The sequence below is a fragment of the Notamacropus eugenii genome, chromosome 1 (assembly GCF_028372415.1).
Source record: "Notamacropus eugenii isolate mMacEug1 chromosome 1, mMacEug1.pri_v2, whole genome shotgun sequence".
Lineage (NCBI taxonomy): Eukaryota > Metazoa > Chordata > Mammalia > Diprotodontia > Macropodidae > Notamacropus > Notamacropus eugenii.
Window position 1 is genome coordinate 41805166 of NC_092872.1, and position 16384 is coordinate 41821549.

The window sequence follows — 16384 nt, forward strand, 5'->3', positions numbered from 1 at the left end:
AGAGACAGAGAAAGAAAAAGAAAGAAAGGAAGGAAGGAAGGAAGGAAGGAAGGAAGGAAGGAAGGAAGGAAGGAAGGAAGGAAGGAAGGAAGGAAGGAAGGAAGGAAGGAAAGGTTTCAGTCTTCACTGAGTTCATCATTTCTCTATCTGGAGGTAGATAGTATGTTTCATCGTGACTTCCTTAGAATGATGGTGGGTCCAGTTGATCCTAAGTCTTTCATGGTTGATTATCATTCCTGATATTGTTCATTTTGCATAAGTCCATTTAAGGAAAAGCAAGTAAGGAGTTGGGCTAGAGCATAGCCTGTAGGAAGGAGTAGCCTGGAGATAGATTTTGAAGGACTTTCAGGTGCCAAAGTTGTATCTTATCCCCCAGGGAACAGGGAGCTAATGAAAATTCCTGAACAGGCAAGTAATACTGACAAATCCATGCTTTAGGGAGGTAATTTTGGTAGCTGTGTGCAGATTGGACTGGAGGGGAGAAGAGGCTTGAGTTCAAGAGACCTACTGAGAGAATGTTAATAGTAATCCAAAAGGGAGAGAAGAGATGAGATCCTGAGTGAGAGTGGCACATATGTGCCCGCAAAGCAAGACCCAGATACTTGAGATACTATGGCTACAAAGAAACTTGCATGGCATTTGTTGGGATGAATTGAGTGTGTCCTAGAAAAGCTACAATTGACCAAGCCCAATCAAAATCTTGGTAGCTGTTGTCTGCAGACCTCCTTCCTTTCTCAAGGAGTTTATCATCTGGCTTACATTTTTTCTGTCTTCCGTAATTCCAGCCCTAGGGGACTTCAACATACATATTCTCCATCAAATACCCTTACCACTCAGTTCCTCACCTCCAGTCTACTCTTCCACTCCAACTAAGTCACCAGTCACACACAAATATGGTCATACCTTTGATCTTGATATCATCCACAAATGTACCACCTCGATGTTCAAGAATTCTGAAATTCCCTTCTCTGACCATAACCTATTGGCTTTTCACCTCTCTTTCTCTGCTATCCATTACATAACCCTACTCTTCACCCACACTGTGGGTTCACTCCTGTCACTTGACCCCTCAATTCTCTCCCAGATCATCTCCTCTGTATAGGACTAGCCATACTAGCCACTCTTTCATCTTCTTGTCATTTTGACTTCTTGGTGAATCAATTCACCTCTCTGCATCCTCCTCTCTTGACTCCCTACACACCTTTTTACTGGTTATGCCTAGCCAAACTTTACCCTTGAATAACTCCCATCATTTATTGTCTTCACTCCCAAACATGTGCTGCTAAACAAGAGTGGAGAAAATTATGCAATAATTCTGACTGAATCCACTACAAGTTCATGTTACATAACCTTAACTGGACTATTGCTGCTGCTAGAGAATACTACTCTACTTCCCTTTTCAACCCACTATCCTATTCTCCACAGTGACTCTTCAAAAACCTTTTCATTCCTTCTCAAGTCTCCTATGGCTCCCCCTCTCCCTACCCACTCAGCTGAGATCTTTATCTCATATTTTAGAGGAAAAATTGGGGTCATTTTCCATGAACTCCTCTCCCCTCTTCCTTGTCTCTTATTATCTCCAATGCCTTCTAGACTATCTCCTCCTTCACCCCTGTCTCAGATCATATAGTGCCTTACTCCTTCCAAAGGCTAACCCCTCTACATGTTCAAGTGATCCCATTCTATCCTGTGTCCTCCAACAGACTATGATCTCTGTCATTCCCTCCACTTTCACTTATTTTCAATCTCTGCCTCTCTGCTGGCTCATTCCCTACTGCCTACAAACATGCCTATGCCTCCCCAATCCTGAAAAAAAAAAACCCTCACTTTTAGTGATCCTTCCATCCCTTCTGACTGTCATTTTATATCTCTTCTGCGCTGTGTAACGAAACTCCTCAAAAAGACCATCTGCAATAGGTGACTCCACTTTCTGTCCTCTCACTTTCTTTTTTAACCCCTTACAATCTGACTTCCAATCTTATTCCACCAAAACTGCTCTTTCCAAAGTTACTAATCTCTTAGTTGCCAAATCCATTGACCTTCTCTTAATCCTCATTCTCCTTTACCTCTGTGTAGCCTCTGACCCTGTTGATCACTCTCTTTTCCTTGATTCTCTCTGCTCTAGGTTTTCAGGAAGTCACTCTCTCCTGATTTATTTCTTACCTATCTGACCTCTCCTTCTCTGTCTCCTTTGCTGCATCCTCTTGCAGACCATGTGTTCTAACTGTAGGTGTCCCTCAGGGTTCTGTCCTGGGCTCTCTACCTTTCTCTCTGTATACTACTTCACTTAGTGATCTCATCAGATCCCATGGATTTAATTACAAATGATTCTCAAATCTACCTATCCTGCCCCCTTTCTCTAAGCTGACCTCTAATCTCACATCTCCAATTGACTTTCAGACATCTCAAACTGGTTGTAAATAGACAACTTAAACTCAATGTGTCCAAAATAGAAATCATTACCTTTCCTCCTAACCCTGTTCTTCCCATTTTCCCTCTGACTATTAGAATGCAACACCATTCTCCCAGTCCCTCAGGCTTGCAACCTAGGAGTCATCCTGGATTCCTCACTGTCTCTCACCCTCCATAGCCAAGCTGTTGCCAACACCTGTCAATTTCCTCTGCAATATCTCTCGAATACTCACCTTTCTCTCCTTTGATAGCCTCCAATTTCATGCAAGACCTCATCTCCATGTGCCTGGATCATTGTAATAGCCTGCCAGTGAGTATGGCTGCCTCAGGTCTCTCCCTACTCCAATCTATCCTCCATTCAGCCACCAAAATAATTTTCCTGAAGTGCAGGTCTAATTATGTCACACAAATTCCCAAATCCACCAATAAACTCCAGTGGCTTCCTATTTCCTCCAGGAGCAAATACACAATGCTCTGTTTGGCATTCAAAACCTTTCATAACCTAGCCCTATCCTGTCTCTCCAGTCTTCTTACACCTTACTCCCACTTAGGTCCCATCTTCTAAAGGAAGCCTTCTCCAACTCATTTTAATTATAGTGCCTTCACTCTGGTAATTATTTCTCATTTATCTTGAGTATAGCTTGCTTTGTATATATTTGTTTGCATGTTGTCTTTCTCATTAGACTGTACACTCCTTGAGGGAAGGTGTCTTGTGCCTCTTTTTATATCCTCAACACTTAACTAGTCCTGGCACATAGTAGTAGGTGCTTAATAAGTGTTTATTGTTTCTGATGAAGTAATCAAAGCTATCTATAGCTATATTTTTAAAAATACTCTCACTATTAATTGGAGAAATGCAAATTAAAACATTTCTGAGGTATTACTTCATACCTTTTAGACTGGCTAATAGGACAGAAAAGGTAAATGACAAATATTGGAAGGGATGTGGGAAAAAATGAGACTTTAAGGCATTGTTGGTAGAGTTGTGAACTGATTCAACCATTCTGTAGAGCAATTTGGAACTATGCCCAAAGGGCTATAAAACCATGCATACTCTTTGATCTAGCAATACTACTACTAAGTCTGTACCCCTAAAGAGATAAAAAAGCAAAAAGGAAAAGGACCTTTATGTATAAAAATATTTGTAGCAGCTCTTTTCTTGGGGTAAAGAATTAGAAATTGAGGGAATGCCCATCCATTGGCGAATGGTTGAACAAGTTGTGGTATGTGATTGTGATGGAATATTATTATACAATAAAAGATGATGAGCAGGATGCACTCAGAAAACCTGGAAAGAATTGCATGAGCTGATGCAAAGTGAAATGTACTGTGTACAAAGTAACAGCAATATTGTAGCATGACCAGCTATGAATGACAGCTGTTCTCCACAACACAATGAACCAAGACTCTTCCTTCCCAGAGAAAGAACTGATGGTGTCTGAGTACATATTAAAGCACACTTGTTACTTTATTTTTCTTGAGGGTTTTTTTGTCTATGTTTGCTTTTACAACATGACTGTTATGGATATGTTTTGCATACAACGTATGTATAACCTGTATCGAATTCTTGCCTTTTCAATGGAGGGTAGAGGGAAGAAGACAGAGAATATTTGGAGCTCAAAGTTTTAAAAACGAATGTTTAAAATTGTTTTTACATGTAACTGGAGAAAAATAAAATTCTAAAGCAAAAAGAATAAATAAAATAAATTTGATTGATTGATTGCATGACTTAAGAGGGTTAATGTGCTTCTAATATTTTCTTTTTCTCTCCAGTTGCTAATTTTTAAAAAATGTATAATTCCCAAACTGATTTTTTTTATTAAAGAGAAATTATAAATTTCTTATTATACATAAAAAGAGAACTAAATAATCCCTGAAAAACCCCTAACTTTGTTCAGGTATTCTACCAGTAATTTCTGTGCCCTGATGTTTGTTAGGCAGCTCAGAGGGGCAGTGGATAATTTTAGATCTGGAGTCTGGAAGTCTGGAGTTTGAATCCTGCTTCAAACACAGTAAGTTAACTAATTGTTTGCCCCAAACAAGTTACTTAACCTCTCTCAACCTCAGTTTTCACATCTATAAAATGATCTGTTTTCTCTTCTATGAAATGGGGTAATAGCATCTAATTCCCAGAGCTGTTGTGAGGATCAAATGAGAAAACATGTGTAAATCACTTTGCAGACTTTATTGTGCTATGTAAATATTAGTTATTTTTCCTGCAGTTCTTCCTTTCCAGTTATTTTCCTATTTGATGCCTTACTGTGATGTTTTTGAATCCTGAGTTTTTGAAAGCACTTACAGTACTCTTTGTTCCTACTAAGTCAGAAAGTTTTCTGGCATGAGGTCAAAAACAGACTGTGCCTGTCTTCCAAGAAACAACCCAGTTAAGAACTCAAAGAGCCATCATCAGAGGGTTGACTACCATGTGATAGATCTCTTTGGTCACAACAGTTGAACAGGAAACAAATCTGAAAGAAACAAAATGATGCAAATTTAAAAATGATGTCTTCACTTTAGATGTCTGCATTTGGTTATGCTCTGCGCCACTTCTTCTGTGCAACAGAGTACAGTAATTACAAAGATTGTCGAAGCATGTGGACGAGTCGGTCATAGAATGTGTTAGGAGGTTGGAGCATGGGTGGATTAATTAGTAGAGACTTTGGACATTACTTCATCACGTGATACCAGATGGCAACCACTGCCCTTCCAGAGGCAGTGTTTCTTGGGGAATTCCCTAATTACAATCCCAGAATACTTGGTTTTTGTTGATGGGGCCATGGAGGTCCAAGACTGTGAGATTCTTAAAACTAAAATGTGTTGTTTCTTATTAGAACAAGGTTGTGTTGACTTTGTATGCTTAGTTCATTGCTTCATTATGGATGATTTTATGAGGACAGCTAGGTGTGTCAGTGGATAGTGCCAAGCTTAGAATCAGGAAGACAAGTTAAAATCCAGCCTTGAATGCTTACTAGCAGTGTGACCTTGGGTAAATCACTTAACCATGTTTGCCTCCGTTTTCTCATCTGTATAAAAGATCTGGAGAAGGAAATGGCACCTGCTCTAGTATCTTTGCCAAGAAAACCACAAATGAGGTCATAAAGAGTCAGACACAACTGAACATTACCTACTACAATAGAAATAGAAAAATCTCAGTCTTCCTCTATATCTTTGTATTTCAAGGTACAAAAGCCATGTGGATGCTAGTATGTTCTCTCTCTCATCATCCCCTGAATTTTCAAAGAAAGAATCTTGGTATAGTAGAAAAAGGAACACTGGACATGGGGTCAAAAGACCTGGGCTTCAATCCCAACTTTAATACCTTTAACACGTTTTAAAACCATATTTAACCCCTTTAATTTTGTTGAGCCTCAGTTTTCTCATCTGTAAAATGAAATTGGATTAGGAGACCTCAAAGTCCCTTCAAGTATGTAGTGAGGCAGTACAGTGGATAGAATTTGCTAGGCTTGGTATCAGTAAAACCTGAGTCCATATTGGACCTCACATACTAGCCATGTGACCTGGGGTACATCACTTACCCCTCAGTCTGCTTCAGCTTCCTTCTGTAAAATGGGCATTATAATAGCACTTGCCTCCCAGGGTTATTGTGAGGATCAAATGGCACATAGTAAGTGCTATGTAAATGCTAGTTATTATTTATTCAAGTTCTAGATTTATGATCAACCTTCCTACCAACTACCTGCCAACTAATTCCATGTGTGCCTAGTTGTAAAATCATTGGACATGAAATCAGAAGATCTCAGTTCAAATCCTGGCTCTGCCACTTGTAATGTAACCATGGAAGAGAATGTGACCCAAGAAGACTGATTCGTCTGAATCCTTATGTTCTGAGAAAAGTAATTGACCTCAGTTTCCTCATCCATAAAATGAACCCCACATTTTATCTTTTCATAATCAGTGCTTTAATTTCATTTCTATGGGCTCTTTCAGATGAATCCATCAATAAATAAACAGGCATTTAATAAGCACCTACTATGAACTCTTCAGGCATTGTACTACAAAGAAGGGATACAACAAATTCATGTCTCATTCTAGAGAAAACTTTTTTGGACTCTAGAGTACCTTCTGACTACAGTCTAATTTCTCTTTCCTTTCAAAGGCAAACTTCTGGAAGTTTTCTATACTTATCACTTCCATTTCCTCTACACCTCATCCTTCCATAACTGGCAACAGCTTGGATTTTGCCCCCACCACTGTACTGGAGTTGTACTCTGTGAAGTAGCCGATAGCCTTCCAGCCAAATATGGTCATTATTCTCCTTCAGTTCCCTGCTGCATTGGGCCACCCTGTGCTTCTCAAAACTCCCTTCTCACCAGCCTCTGTCACTTTGCCTTAATTTGTCTCCTACCTCTCTGATTGCTTTTTCTGTTTCCCACCTGCACCTCTTCTTTTCCTGCCCCATCTTTGCGTTTCCCACAAGACTATAATGTTGTCTTTGCCAGTGACTCTTTCCTTTCTGGATTGTCTACCTCCAAGAGATGGGATTATCTCTCCTCATGGCTTCAACTGAGTCCATTTAGGAAGTATGGGGAGGGGCACTGCCTGACAGACCTAGAGGTCACAAATCTCCACTATTTTTGCCGAGAAAACCCCAGGACATAGTGTGAGAAGTTGAAAAAAAATCATTACATCAGGGTCAACTCCTTGAACTAGACTTAGTCTTTCTTGGATGTAAACTACAGTCAGTGGCTAGACATTTACTTGAAGCCTTTCTAGCTTAGTAGGACCACCAGAGCTTAAGCTTCGCAAGAAATCAGGATGGCCTCCATATCATGATGAGGTCACGGAGGAGCAGAGTGGGTAAAGAGGGAAGTTTTAGTAGTCAGTCAACTAGCATTTCTTAAGTGCCTACTATATGCAGGCACTGTGCCAAGTACTAAAGGACTAATATCAATCAGTCTCTTGGCAAATGGGCTGGGATAGCTTTTGTTCTTTAAAAGGTATTGAGGGGCAGCTAGGTGACACAGTGGATAGAGCATTCACCCTGGAGTCAGGAGGACCTGAGTTCTACTCCAGTATCAGACACTTACTAACTGTGTGACCCTGGACAAGTCACTTATTCCCGATTGCCTCAAAAAAAAAAAAAAATGAATCCATCCTTGATACTGGATTGATTCAAAGGATGGAAGGTTTGGGCTTTGATGTAGCTTCCCAGTCCATGAGGAGCCCCTGCTAATCCTTTGGCTTGATCATTAGACCACACTGGGCAACACCAAGTCAGCAAAGCTGTGTTCAGCTGAGTCAAAGGGATATTCTCACTGAATATTTTTCCCTGTTCTGGATGTTATTCCCCTGCTATGACTGTGATTCACTGCCAGTGTTGCCTTCTGTTCTGATCTCAAGCCTGCTGTGCCATCTCTGCCTGAGCCAGGCTAGACCTAGTACAAGGACCTTTTGCACTTAATAAGTATTTTTTGACTTGAATTAGAACGTTAGAAGAGAGTGTAATAAGAAGGGAGTTGTTACTGCAGTTTTGCGGTAATTAAAGTGAAGTGCTGGAAAGACACTTAATGACAAAGAGAACATGGGCATACCTGGGGAGATTTTTTTACTCTCCTACTCAGGACATTTTTGACAGTGCCCTCCACTCCCAGAATAATGAGACCAGCTTCCCACTGGCAGGCATATCATTTATATTACAAAGGAAAGTTGTATTAAAAAAGAGAGACATTCAGGACGGATCTCAGAATAAATGGCTGTCAGTCATGGGATTTAGAGCCAGAAGGGACAATCAAGGTCACCTACAGGTAAGGAGAAATGTGATGAGAAGATACTTTCCCAAAACCACATAAGTAGGAAGGGGCAGGTCTAGAATTTGAACTCAGCTCTTCTGACTCCTTTTATTCTTTTGCCTCCTAAATAGATATAGAGATGCCCAGAATAATTTCTAGCATAGGTGCTGGGTCTCCCCAAGCAGAAGCCACCTCCAACCCCCATACACATACCTGATAATCCTGCCTTGGCTTGTTGTTCTGTGCTATCCAAAGGACAAGGCATGGTCCCCCTTAACACCCTAACAGTTTTGTGGCTCCATAGTTCACATTCCACAAGTTTTTCTGGTATGAGCAGGTAATATCTATATAATCCTCTAGTTCTTTTATAATATTTTCCCAGAGAAAAATGGTATGAGAAATAAGGATGCAGGATAAAAACAAAATTTCTCTCACTTTTGGTTTCTTGCACTGTCTCACCACTAGTCCAACCTAGTTTAGCATCCCTTGTTCTTACCCCTTCTCATTGTCATGCCATACATCATGGGTAAAGCACTTCATTTCCCCCACCTCCCCTAACTTCCACCCCACCATCATTATTCAAATGATAAAGGAAACAAGAAAGGGCAGATATTTCAGTACTACCTATATAACTATAATCTTACCTGAATATAGAAGTGTGCATTAGCTGATCACTGAGATTTTTTTCAACCTAATGATGTTATAAAATCCAGTTATCATTATCAGCATTCAAAGAGGGAAAACCTCTGTAGAGAGAGGAGTACATGGTAAAATAACTTCACGTGGAAAATTTTTGTAAGCCAAAGGAGAAAAACATCTTTAAGGTCCTTAGGACGCTTAACTGTGCTACTCCTAAGAAGACCCCAGATTTTCTCATTTAATACTTTGATTAACAGTTTCTTACTGTACAAAAGTGTAGTACCCTTGCCTTTGATGACCTCTGCCTGGGAGAGTGAACCAAAACATACAACAGTCTTTGCTACCAGCATAGTGTTTTCAAAACATCTGTACTGTTTAAATGGCCAAGATAGTTTGTGAAAATCAAGAACTACTCCTCCAATGGAAAGTAATAGATGGAAACATTTTTTAAAATCATTTTCTTGTTTTAATACTGTATAAGTTTTGTAACAGAAAGTGGTTCCATATATAATTGATTTTCTTTTTCTTTTTTTTAAAATTTATTTATTTATTTAACTTTTAACATTCATTTTCACAAAATTTTGGGTTCCAAATTTTCTCCCCTTTTGTCCCCTCCCCCCACCCCAAAACACCAAGCGTTCTAATTGCCCCTGTCTGCCAATCTGCTCTCCCTCCCTCCCCACCCCTTCCCTTTGGAAGGCAAGGAATTCAATATAGGCCAAATCTGTGTAGTTTTGCAAATGATTTCCATAATAGTAGTGTTGTGTAAGAACTAATTATATTTCCCTCCATCCTATCCTGTCCCCCATTACTTCTGTTCTCTCTTTTGATCCTGTCCCTCCCCATGAGTGTTGACCTCATATTGCTCCCTCCTCCCCATGCTCTCCCTTCCATCATTCCCTCCACCCTGCTTATCCCCTTCTCCCCCACTTTCCTGTATTGTAAGATAGGTTTTCATACCAAAATGAGTGTGCATTTTATTACTTCCTTTAGTGGAATGTGATGAGAGTAAACTTCATGTTTTTCTCTCACCTCCCCTCTTTATCCCTCCACTAATAAGTCTTTTGCTTGCCTCTTTTATGAGAGATATTTTGCCCCATTCCATTTCTCTCTTTCTCCTCCCAATATATTTCTCTCTCACTGCTTGATTTCATTTTTTTAAGATATGATCCCATCCTCTTCAATTCACTCTGTGCACTCTGTCTCTGTGTGTGTGTGTGTGTGTGTGTGTGTGCATGTGTGTGTGTGTAATCCCACCCAGTACCCAGATACTGAATAGTTTCAAGAGTTACAAATATTGTCTTTCCATGTAGGAATGTAAACAGTTCAACTTTAGTAAAGTCCCTTATGACTTCTCTTTGCTGTTTACCTTTTCATGCTTCTCTTCATTCTTGTGTTTGAAAGTCAAATTTTCTTTTCAGCTCTGGTCTTTTCATCAAGAATGCTTGAAAGTCCTCTATTTCATTGAAAGATTATTTTTCCCCTGAAGTATTATACTCAGTTTTGCTGGGTAGGTGATTCTTGGTTTTAGTCCTAGTTCCTTTGACTTCTGGAATATCCTATTCCACGCCCTTCGATCCCTTAATGTGGAAGCTGCTAGATCTTGTGTTATCCTGATTGTATTTCCACAATACTTGAATTGTTTCTTTCTAGCTGCTTGCAATATTTTCTTCTTGACCTGGGAACTCTGGAATTTGGCCACAATGTTCCTAGGAGTTTCTCTTTTTGGATCTTTTTCAGGCGGTGATCTGTGGATTCCTTGAATACTTATTTTGCCCTCTGGTTCTAGAATCTCAGGGCAGTTTTCCTTGATAATTTCATGAAAGATGATGTCCAGGCTCTTTTTTTGATCATGGCTTTCAGGTAGGCCCATAATTTTTAAATTGTCTCTCCTGGATCTATTCTCCAGTTCAGTTGTTTTTCCAATGAGATATTTCACATTATCTTCCATTTTTTCATTCTTTTGGTTTTGTTTTGTGATTTCTTGATTTCTCATAAAGTCATTAGCCTCCATCTGTTCCATTCTAATTTTGAAAGAACTATTTTCTTCAGTGAGCTTTTGAATCTCCTTTTCCATTTGGCTAATTCTGCTTTTGAAAGCGTCTTCTCCTCATTGGCTTTTTGAACCTCTTTTGCCAATTGAGTTAGCCTATTTTTCAAGGTGTTATTTTCTTCAGCATTTTTTTGGGTCTCCTTTAGCAGGGTGCTGACCTGCTGTTCATGCTTTTCTTGCATCTTATTTCTCTTCCCAGTTTTTCCTCCACCTCTCTAATTTGATTTTCAAAATTCTTTTTGAGCTCTTCCATGGCCTGAGCCCATTGGGTGGGCTGGGACACAGAAGCCTTGATTTCTGTGTCTTTGCCTGATGGTAAGCATTGTTCTTCCTCATCAGAAAGGAAGGGAGGAAATGCCTGTTCACCAAGAAAGTAACCTTCTATAGTCTTATTTCTTTTCCCTTTTCTGGGCATTTTCCCAGCCAGTGACTTGACCTCTGAATATTCTCCTCACACCCACCTCACCTCCTGATCCTCCCAGCCAGCACTTGGGGTCTGAGATTCATATGCTGCTCCCCAGCCTCAGGGCTTCGGCAGGGTCAGGGCTGCTGTTCAGTGTGAGATTAAGTTCAGGTGCTCAGGTCGGGGCAGGGCCACCTCTTGGGCTCAGTTCCCTCAGGGGGTTTATGCAGAGACCTTCAACAGTGGATCCAGGCTCCTGCCTGCTTGGGGAGCCCTGGTCTCCCACTGCCTCAGCTTCTGCCTCCCGACGGGGCCTGAGTTATGGGGGCACCCCACTCCCCTCTCGACCCGCCAAAGAGACCCTCTCACCGACCCTCGTCACCTGTGGGTGGAGGGACCTGCGCTGCCGCTGGAGATTCCATCCCTGAAGCCTGCTCGGATCTGTTCCTCTCGGTGCTGCGGCCGTGGCAGGGCTGGGCTGGGTTCTGCGTCCGCAGTGCGACGGACCTTTTGCGAGACGTTTGCAGGTCCCTCTGGAACAGAAATCTCCTTCGCTCCACTGTTCTGTGGCCTCACTGCTCCAGAATTCGCCGTGAGTTACTTTATACAGATGTTCTATGGGTTGTGGGTTCGGAGCTATGTGTATGTGCGTCTTTCTACTCCGCTATCTTGGCTCCGCCCCCCTAGCCTATTTTTCAAGGTGTTATTTTCTTCAGCATTTTTTTGGGTCTCCTTTAGCAGGGTGTTTACTTGTTTTTCATGCTTTGCTTGCATGTCACTTAATTCTCTTCCCAGTTTTTCCTTCACCTCTCTAACTTGATTTTCAAAATCCTTTTTGAGCTCCTCCATGGCCTGAGCCCATAGGGTGGGCTGGGATACAGAAGCCTTGATTTCTGCATTTTTTCCTGATGCTAAGCATTGTTCTTCCTCATCAGAAAGGAAGGGAGGAAATGCCTGTTCACCAAGAAAGTAACCTTCTATAGTCTTATTTTTTTTCCCTTTTATGGGCATTTTCCCAGCCAGTGACTTCACTTCTGAGTGTCCTCTCCACCCCCACCTCGCCTCCAGATCCACCCAGCCAGCACTTGGGGTCTGAGATTCAAATGCTGCTTCCCAGCCTCAGGGCTTTGGGCGGGGGCAGGGCTGCTGTTCAGTGTGAGATTAAGTTCAGGTGCTCAGGTCAGGGCAGGGCTGCCTCTTGGGCTCAGTTCCCTCAGGGGGTTTATGCAGAGACCTTCAACAATGGATCCAGGGTCCTGCCTGCTTGGGGAGCCTCAGTCTGCTCCTGCCTCTGCTGCCGCCTCCTGAGGGGGCCTGAGCTATGGGGGCACCCCACTCTCCTCTCGACCCACCAAAGAGACCCTCTCACCGACCTTTGTCACCTGTGGGTGGAGAGACCCGCGCGGCTGCTGGAGATTCCATCCCTGAAGCCTGCTCGGATCTGCTCCTTTTGGCGCTGCGCCGCCGAGGCAGGGCTGGGCTCTGCTCCGGGTCCAGGGCACGAGGGACCTTTTGCCAGAGGTTTTCAGGCTCTCTGGAGCAGCAATCTCATCCGCTCCATTCTGTGGCTTCTGCTGCTCCAGATTTTGCTGGTGGTTCTTTTCTCTACAGGTATTTTATGGGCAGTGGGTTCGGAGGTAGCATATTTGCGTCTTTCTACTCCACCATCTTGGCTCCGCCTCTATAATTGATTTTCTAAATTAAATTAAAGCCGTCACATTTGTTCTTTTAAGGGAATTTGGAGAAAGTTAAGAATGGTAACTGACAACCAAATAATAGAGCTCTAACAGGTCAAAGACAATAGCTAACATTTATAGAATACTTTGAGATTTTCTAAGTGCTTTCCAAATATTATTTCATTTCATCTTCACAGTAACCCGTGGAGGTAAGATGCTATTATTACCCTCCATTTTATAGTTGAGGAAACTGATGCAAAAAGAGGTTAAGTGACTTGCCCAGAGTCACACAGCTAGTGTTTGAGATAGGATTTTAAGTCATATCTTCCTGACTCCAGATCCTGTGCTGTATGTACCCTGTACCACCTGCCTTCCTCAAAGAAAGAACTTAGTCAATTTTCAAACACTAGAGTCACTGGAGTTAGTTGTATAAATGAACAATCATCAACCCAGAGAGAAAAGCATTGATGAGGGAGTAAATAGTGAGATGCACATAAGACCTAATGCCCCACCACTAACCCCTTTCCTGGGACCTCTGTTCCTGCTCCTTAAGCTCATTATCTTTTCCAATATTATGCCTTGGGACAATGTTTTCTCCACTGTTTATGGTTGAAAATGTAAGCTTAGAGAATGTATTGTTTTGGGGTGTCATAGGACTGGGAGAGACCCTAGTGATAGATTATCTAGTGCAACCCCATTATTTTACAAAGGAAGAACCTGAAACTGAGGGATGTTGACTTGCACCAAGGTTGCAAGAATAACAATTAGGTCATTTGTCTATCTATGATGTTTTTAGGTTTGCAGAGCAGTTTAACTCTGTGAACAAGGAGCATACCAGCTATTTCCCTCATTTTATAAATGAATGAAGTATGACTTATAAATAAATGAGGAAACCGAGACCAGAGAACTGAAGTTGCTTGCCTAAGGTGACACAGAGAGTAAATAGCAGAGCTTAGATTTGAACCCAGGACTTGTGTCTCTTAATCCATATGACCCTTCACAGGAAAGATGAAGCCTTGGGCCATAAACTGCTCTAGGTCTCCCCATGAATCCATATATATACATATATATGTATATATATATATATATATATATATATATATGTGGTTATCGCACATATATGTACTCATATTCTTCCATTTTGTTATGCATTTGTCAACATTTGCTACAGAAGAAAGGTCTCCCCTTGATCATTATAGCCAAGGGACTGAAATAGGGGACAAGGTGAAGGCATGTTGAAAGGAAAATAAATCTTACTCGTCTGATCAGTATGAAAATGCAAAAAAAAAAAAAGTTTTATCTGATATATTTCTGGCAGTCCAAAAAAAAGTGTTTTCTTACTCTCTTTCTCCCCTTCCCCTTTACAGCTGATGGTGTCTGTGTCTTTAAGTGCCTAGTCAATGGAGAAACGGAATGCTGTCGAGTTGGGAGAGACTCTATCTTAATTACTTTGGGGTACAACAGTGCTTTGCTGTGGTTCCAATCTCATTCTGGTAAGTGCTATGGTTTGTTGATCACTATAAAGCCACTCCCCCCTCCCCCAGCTCGACAAACAATTATGCCTTTCAACGACACCTGAACAAAGGTGTCATTTGTCACTCTGTTACAGAATGATTCTGAGAATGCTCTCCCAGAGGTGGTCACTCTCAAAGGGAAAATTTGAGGAATGCTGAAAAGTTATAGGGGCAAAAGATATTAAACTGTAAGGGACTTAGAGTTCACATGGCCCAACCTTCTCATTTTGCAAATGAGGAAACAGACCCAAAAGATGGAGGGAGTTACCAAGGCTAATAAGCTAATAAGAGGCAAAGTGAGGGACTTGAACTTGGGTTTTCTGATTGTAAATCCAGTGTTCTTTCTACTGGATCATGTTGCTACTCCCAGTATTCTCTGTCCCCTCCCCACTTCCAAAAAAAAATTTCCCCCAATGGATTGAGATTTCTGCTGTCTCTATAACTCCTTTGAATTAAGGCTTTATTTCTGGACGGCACCTATGAAAATGTAATTGTTAACTAAAAGGGAGGAGCATTTCACTTTCTTACTTCCCTGGACACATTAAAAATCATGTACTGGAAGGTGACCTTAGAGATTGGTTACAGAATCACCAAATCACAGAAATAGAAAGGTTCCTAAGGCCAACCAAATCCTGAACAAAAAAAAGTCCTAGAAAACATCCTCATCAAATGGTTATCCATCCTTATAACATAACCTTGAGATGTTTCACTAACTAAGCTAACCTCTGCTGGATACTCCCCAGCTTTTCAGTGACTTTCAATGACCTCATCTTGTCCAGGTGAAATTGACTTTTTGAACCTAAGCTTAAGATTTTATATTTATCTTGATTTAATTTAATCTTATTAGATTTAGCCCAGTGTTCCAGCCAATCAGGATCTTTTTCAAGTAGTACTAGCTACTCTTACAGTTTGATGTCTGCAAATTTGATTTGTTTTGACTTTAGCTGAGACTGATAAAAACGTTAATCATCTGAAGTCCAGTGGATGTACTATTGTGGCACTCCTCTCTATTAATTTCCCTAAGAGTCAACATGGAATTATTAGTGAATGACTGTTTCTTAGGTCCACTCATTCATTTCTGAACCAACCAACTATCAGCCAATCCTGCATCCATACGTTATTGTGTAGTTCACATCTCTCCTCCATTTTCATAAAGATAGCATAAAAGATTTTATTAAATGCTTTGCTAAAAACTGGAGAATTCTAGCATTCACTTTTCTGATACAACCTCCTCTAGTTGCAGATGAGGAAACTTAGACCCAAAGGGGTTTAGTGTCTTGCTTAAGTTCTCCTTGCTAGTTAGTAGTATGATCACAGAACTAGACTGGATTATAGAGATCATCTTGGCCAATCCTTTCACTTTACAGATAAGGAAACTGAGCCCAGAGAAGCCAAGTTGTCCAGGGTCGTAAAGATAATAATGGGCAAAGCTGAGAAGAAAAACACCTCGGCTTCTATGACCCAAGTTCAGAGCTCTTGCCACTGCCCCACACAGCCTTCTGTGAAAGAACTAAGACTAGTGTTCAAGACTCCTGCCTCTAGTTTGGTCTTCTGTTCAGTATACCATACTACAAATAAAAATAACTCACACTTCCATAGAGTTTTAATGTTTACAAAGCATATTTCCTCACACACAAAAAAATACTTGTGGGTGGTGCATTATTATCTCTATTTTACTTGACTGCTATTCAGGGTCAAGCTGCTCATAATGGTCTGAGTTGGGATTTTAACCCAGGTCTTTGGACTCTTAAATCCATTGCTGTTTATAAGATGCCATGCTGGCTTTCTGTATTCCATAAACTATATTGCAGTGCATTAGTTTATCTTAGTAACTAGCTCATCAAAAAAAGGCACTGAGAGAATGAGCAAGAGAATAGGAAAGTTTTAACAGGCAAACATGGAAGGCTCCAAGGGTTGAGGATGCAGAAAAGATATAA

At 41.0% G+C, this 16384-nt stretch overlaps 1 protein-coding gene across 3 annotated transcripts in view; it reads left to right on the forward strand.

Moving 5' to 3' along the window:
- LOC140497018 (histone-arginine methyltransferase CARM1-like) overlaps positions 1 to 16384 on the forward strand; it is a 274761-nt gene that overhangs the window by 90782 nt on the left and 167595 nt on the right. For all 3 annotated transcript variants that reach the window (XM_072597490.1, XM_072597499.1, XM_072597508.1), the window contains one exon: positions 14301 to 14426. In XM_072597490.1, the coding sequence (XP_072453591.1) occupies positions 14301 to 14426 (126 nt within the window). The remainder of the gene's footprint in view (positions 1 to 14300; positions 14427 to 16384) is intronic.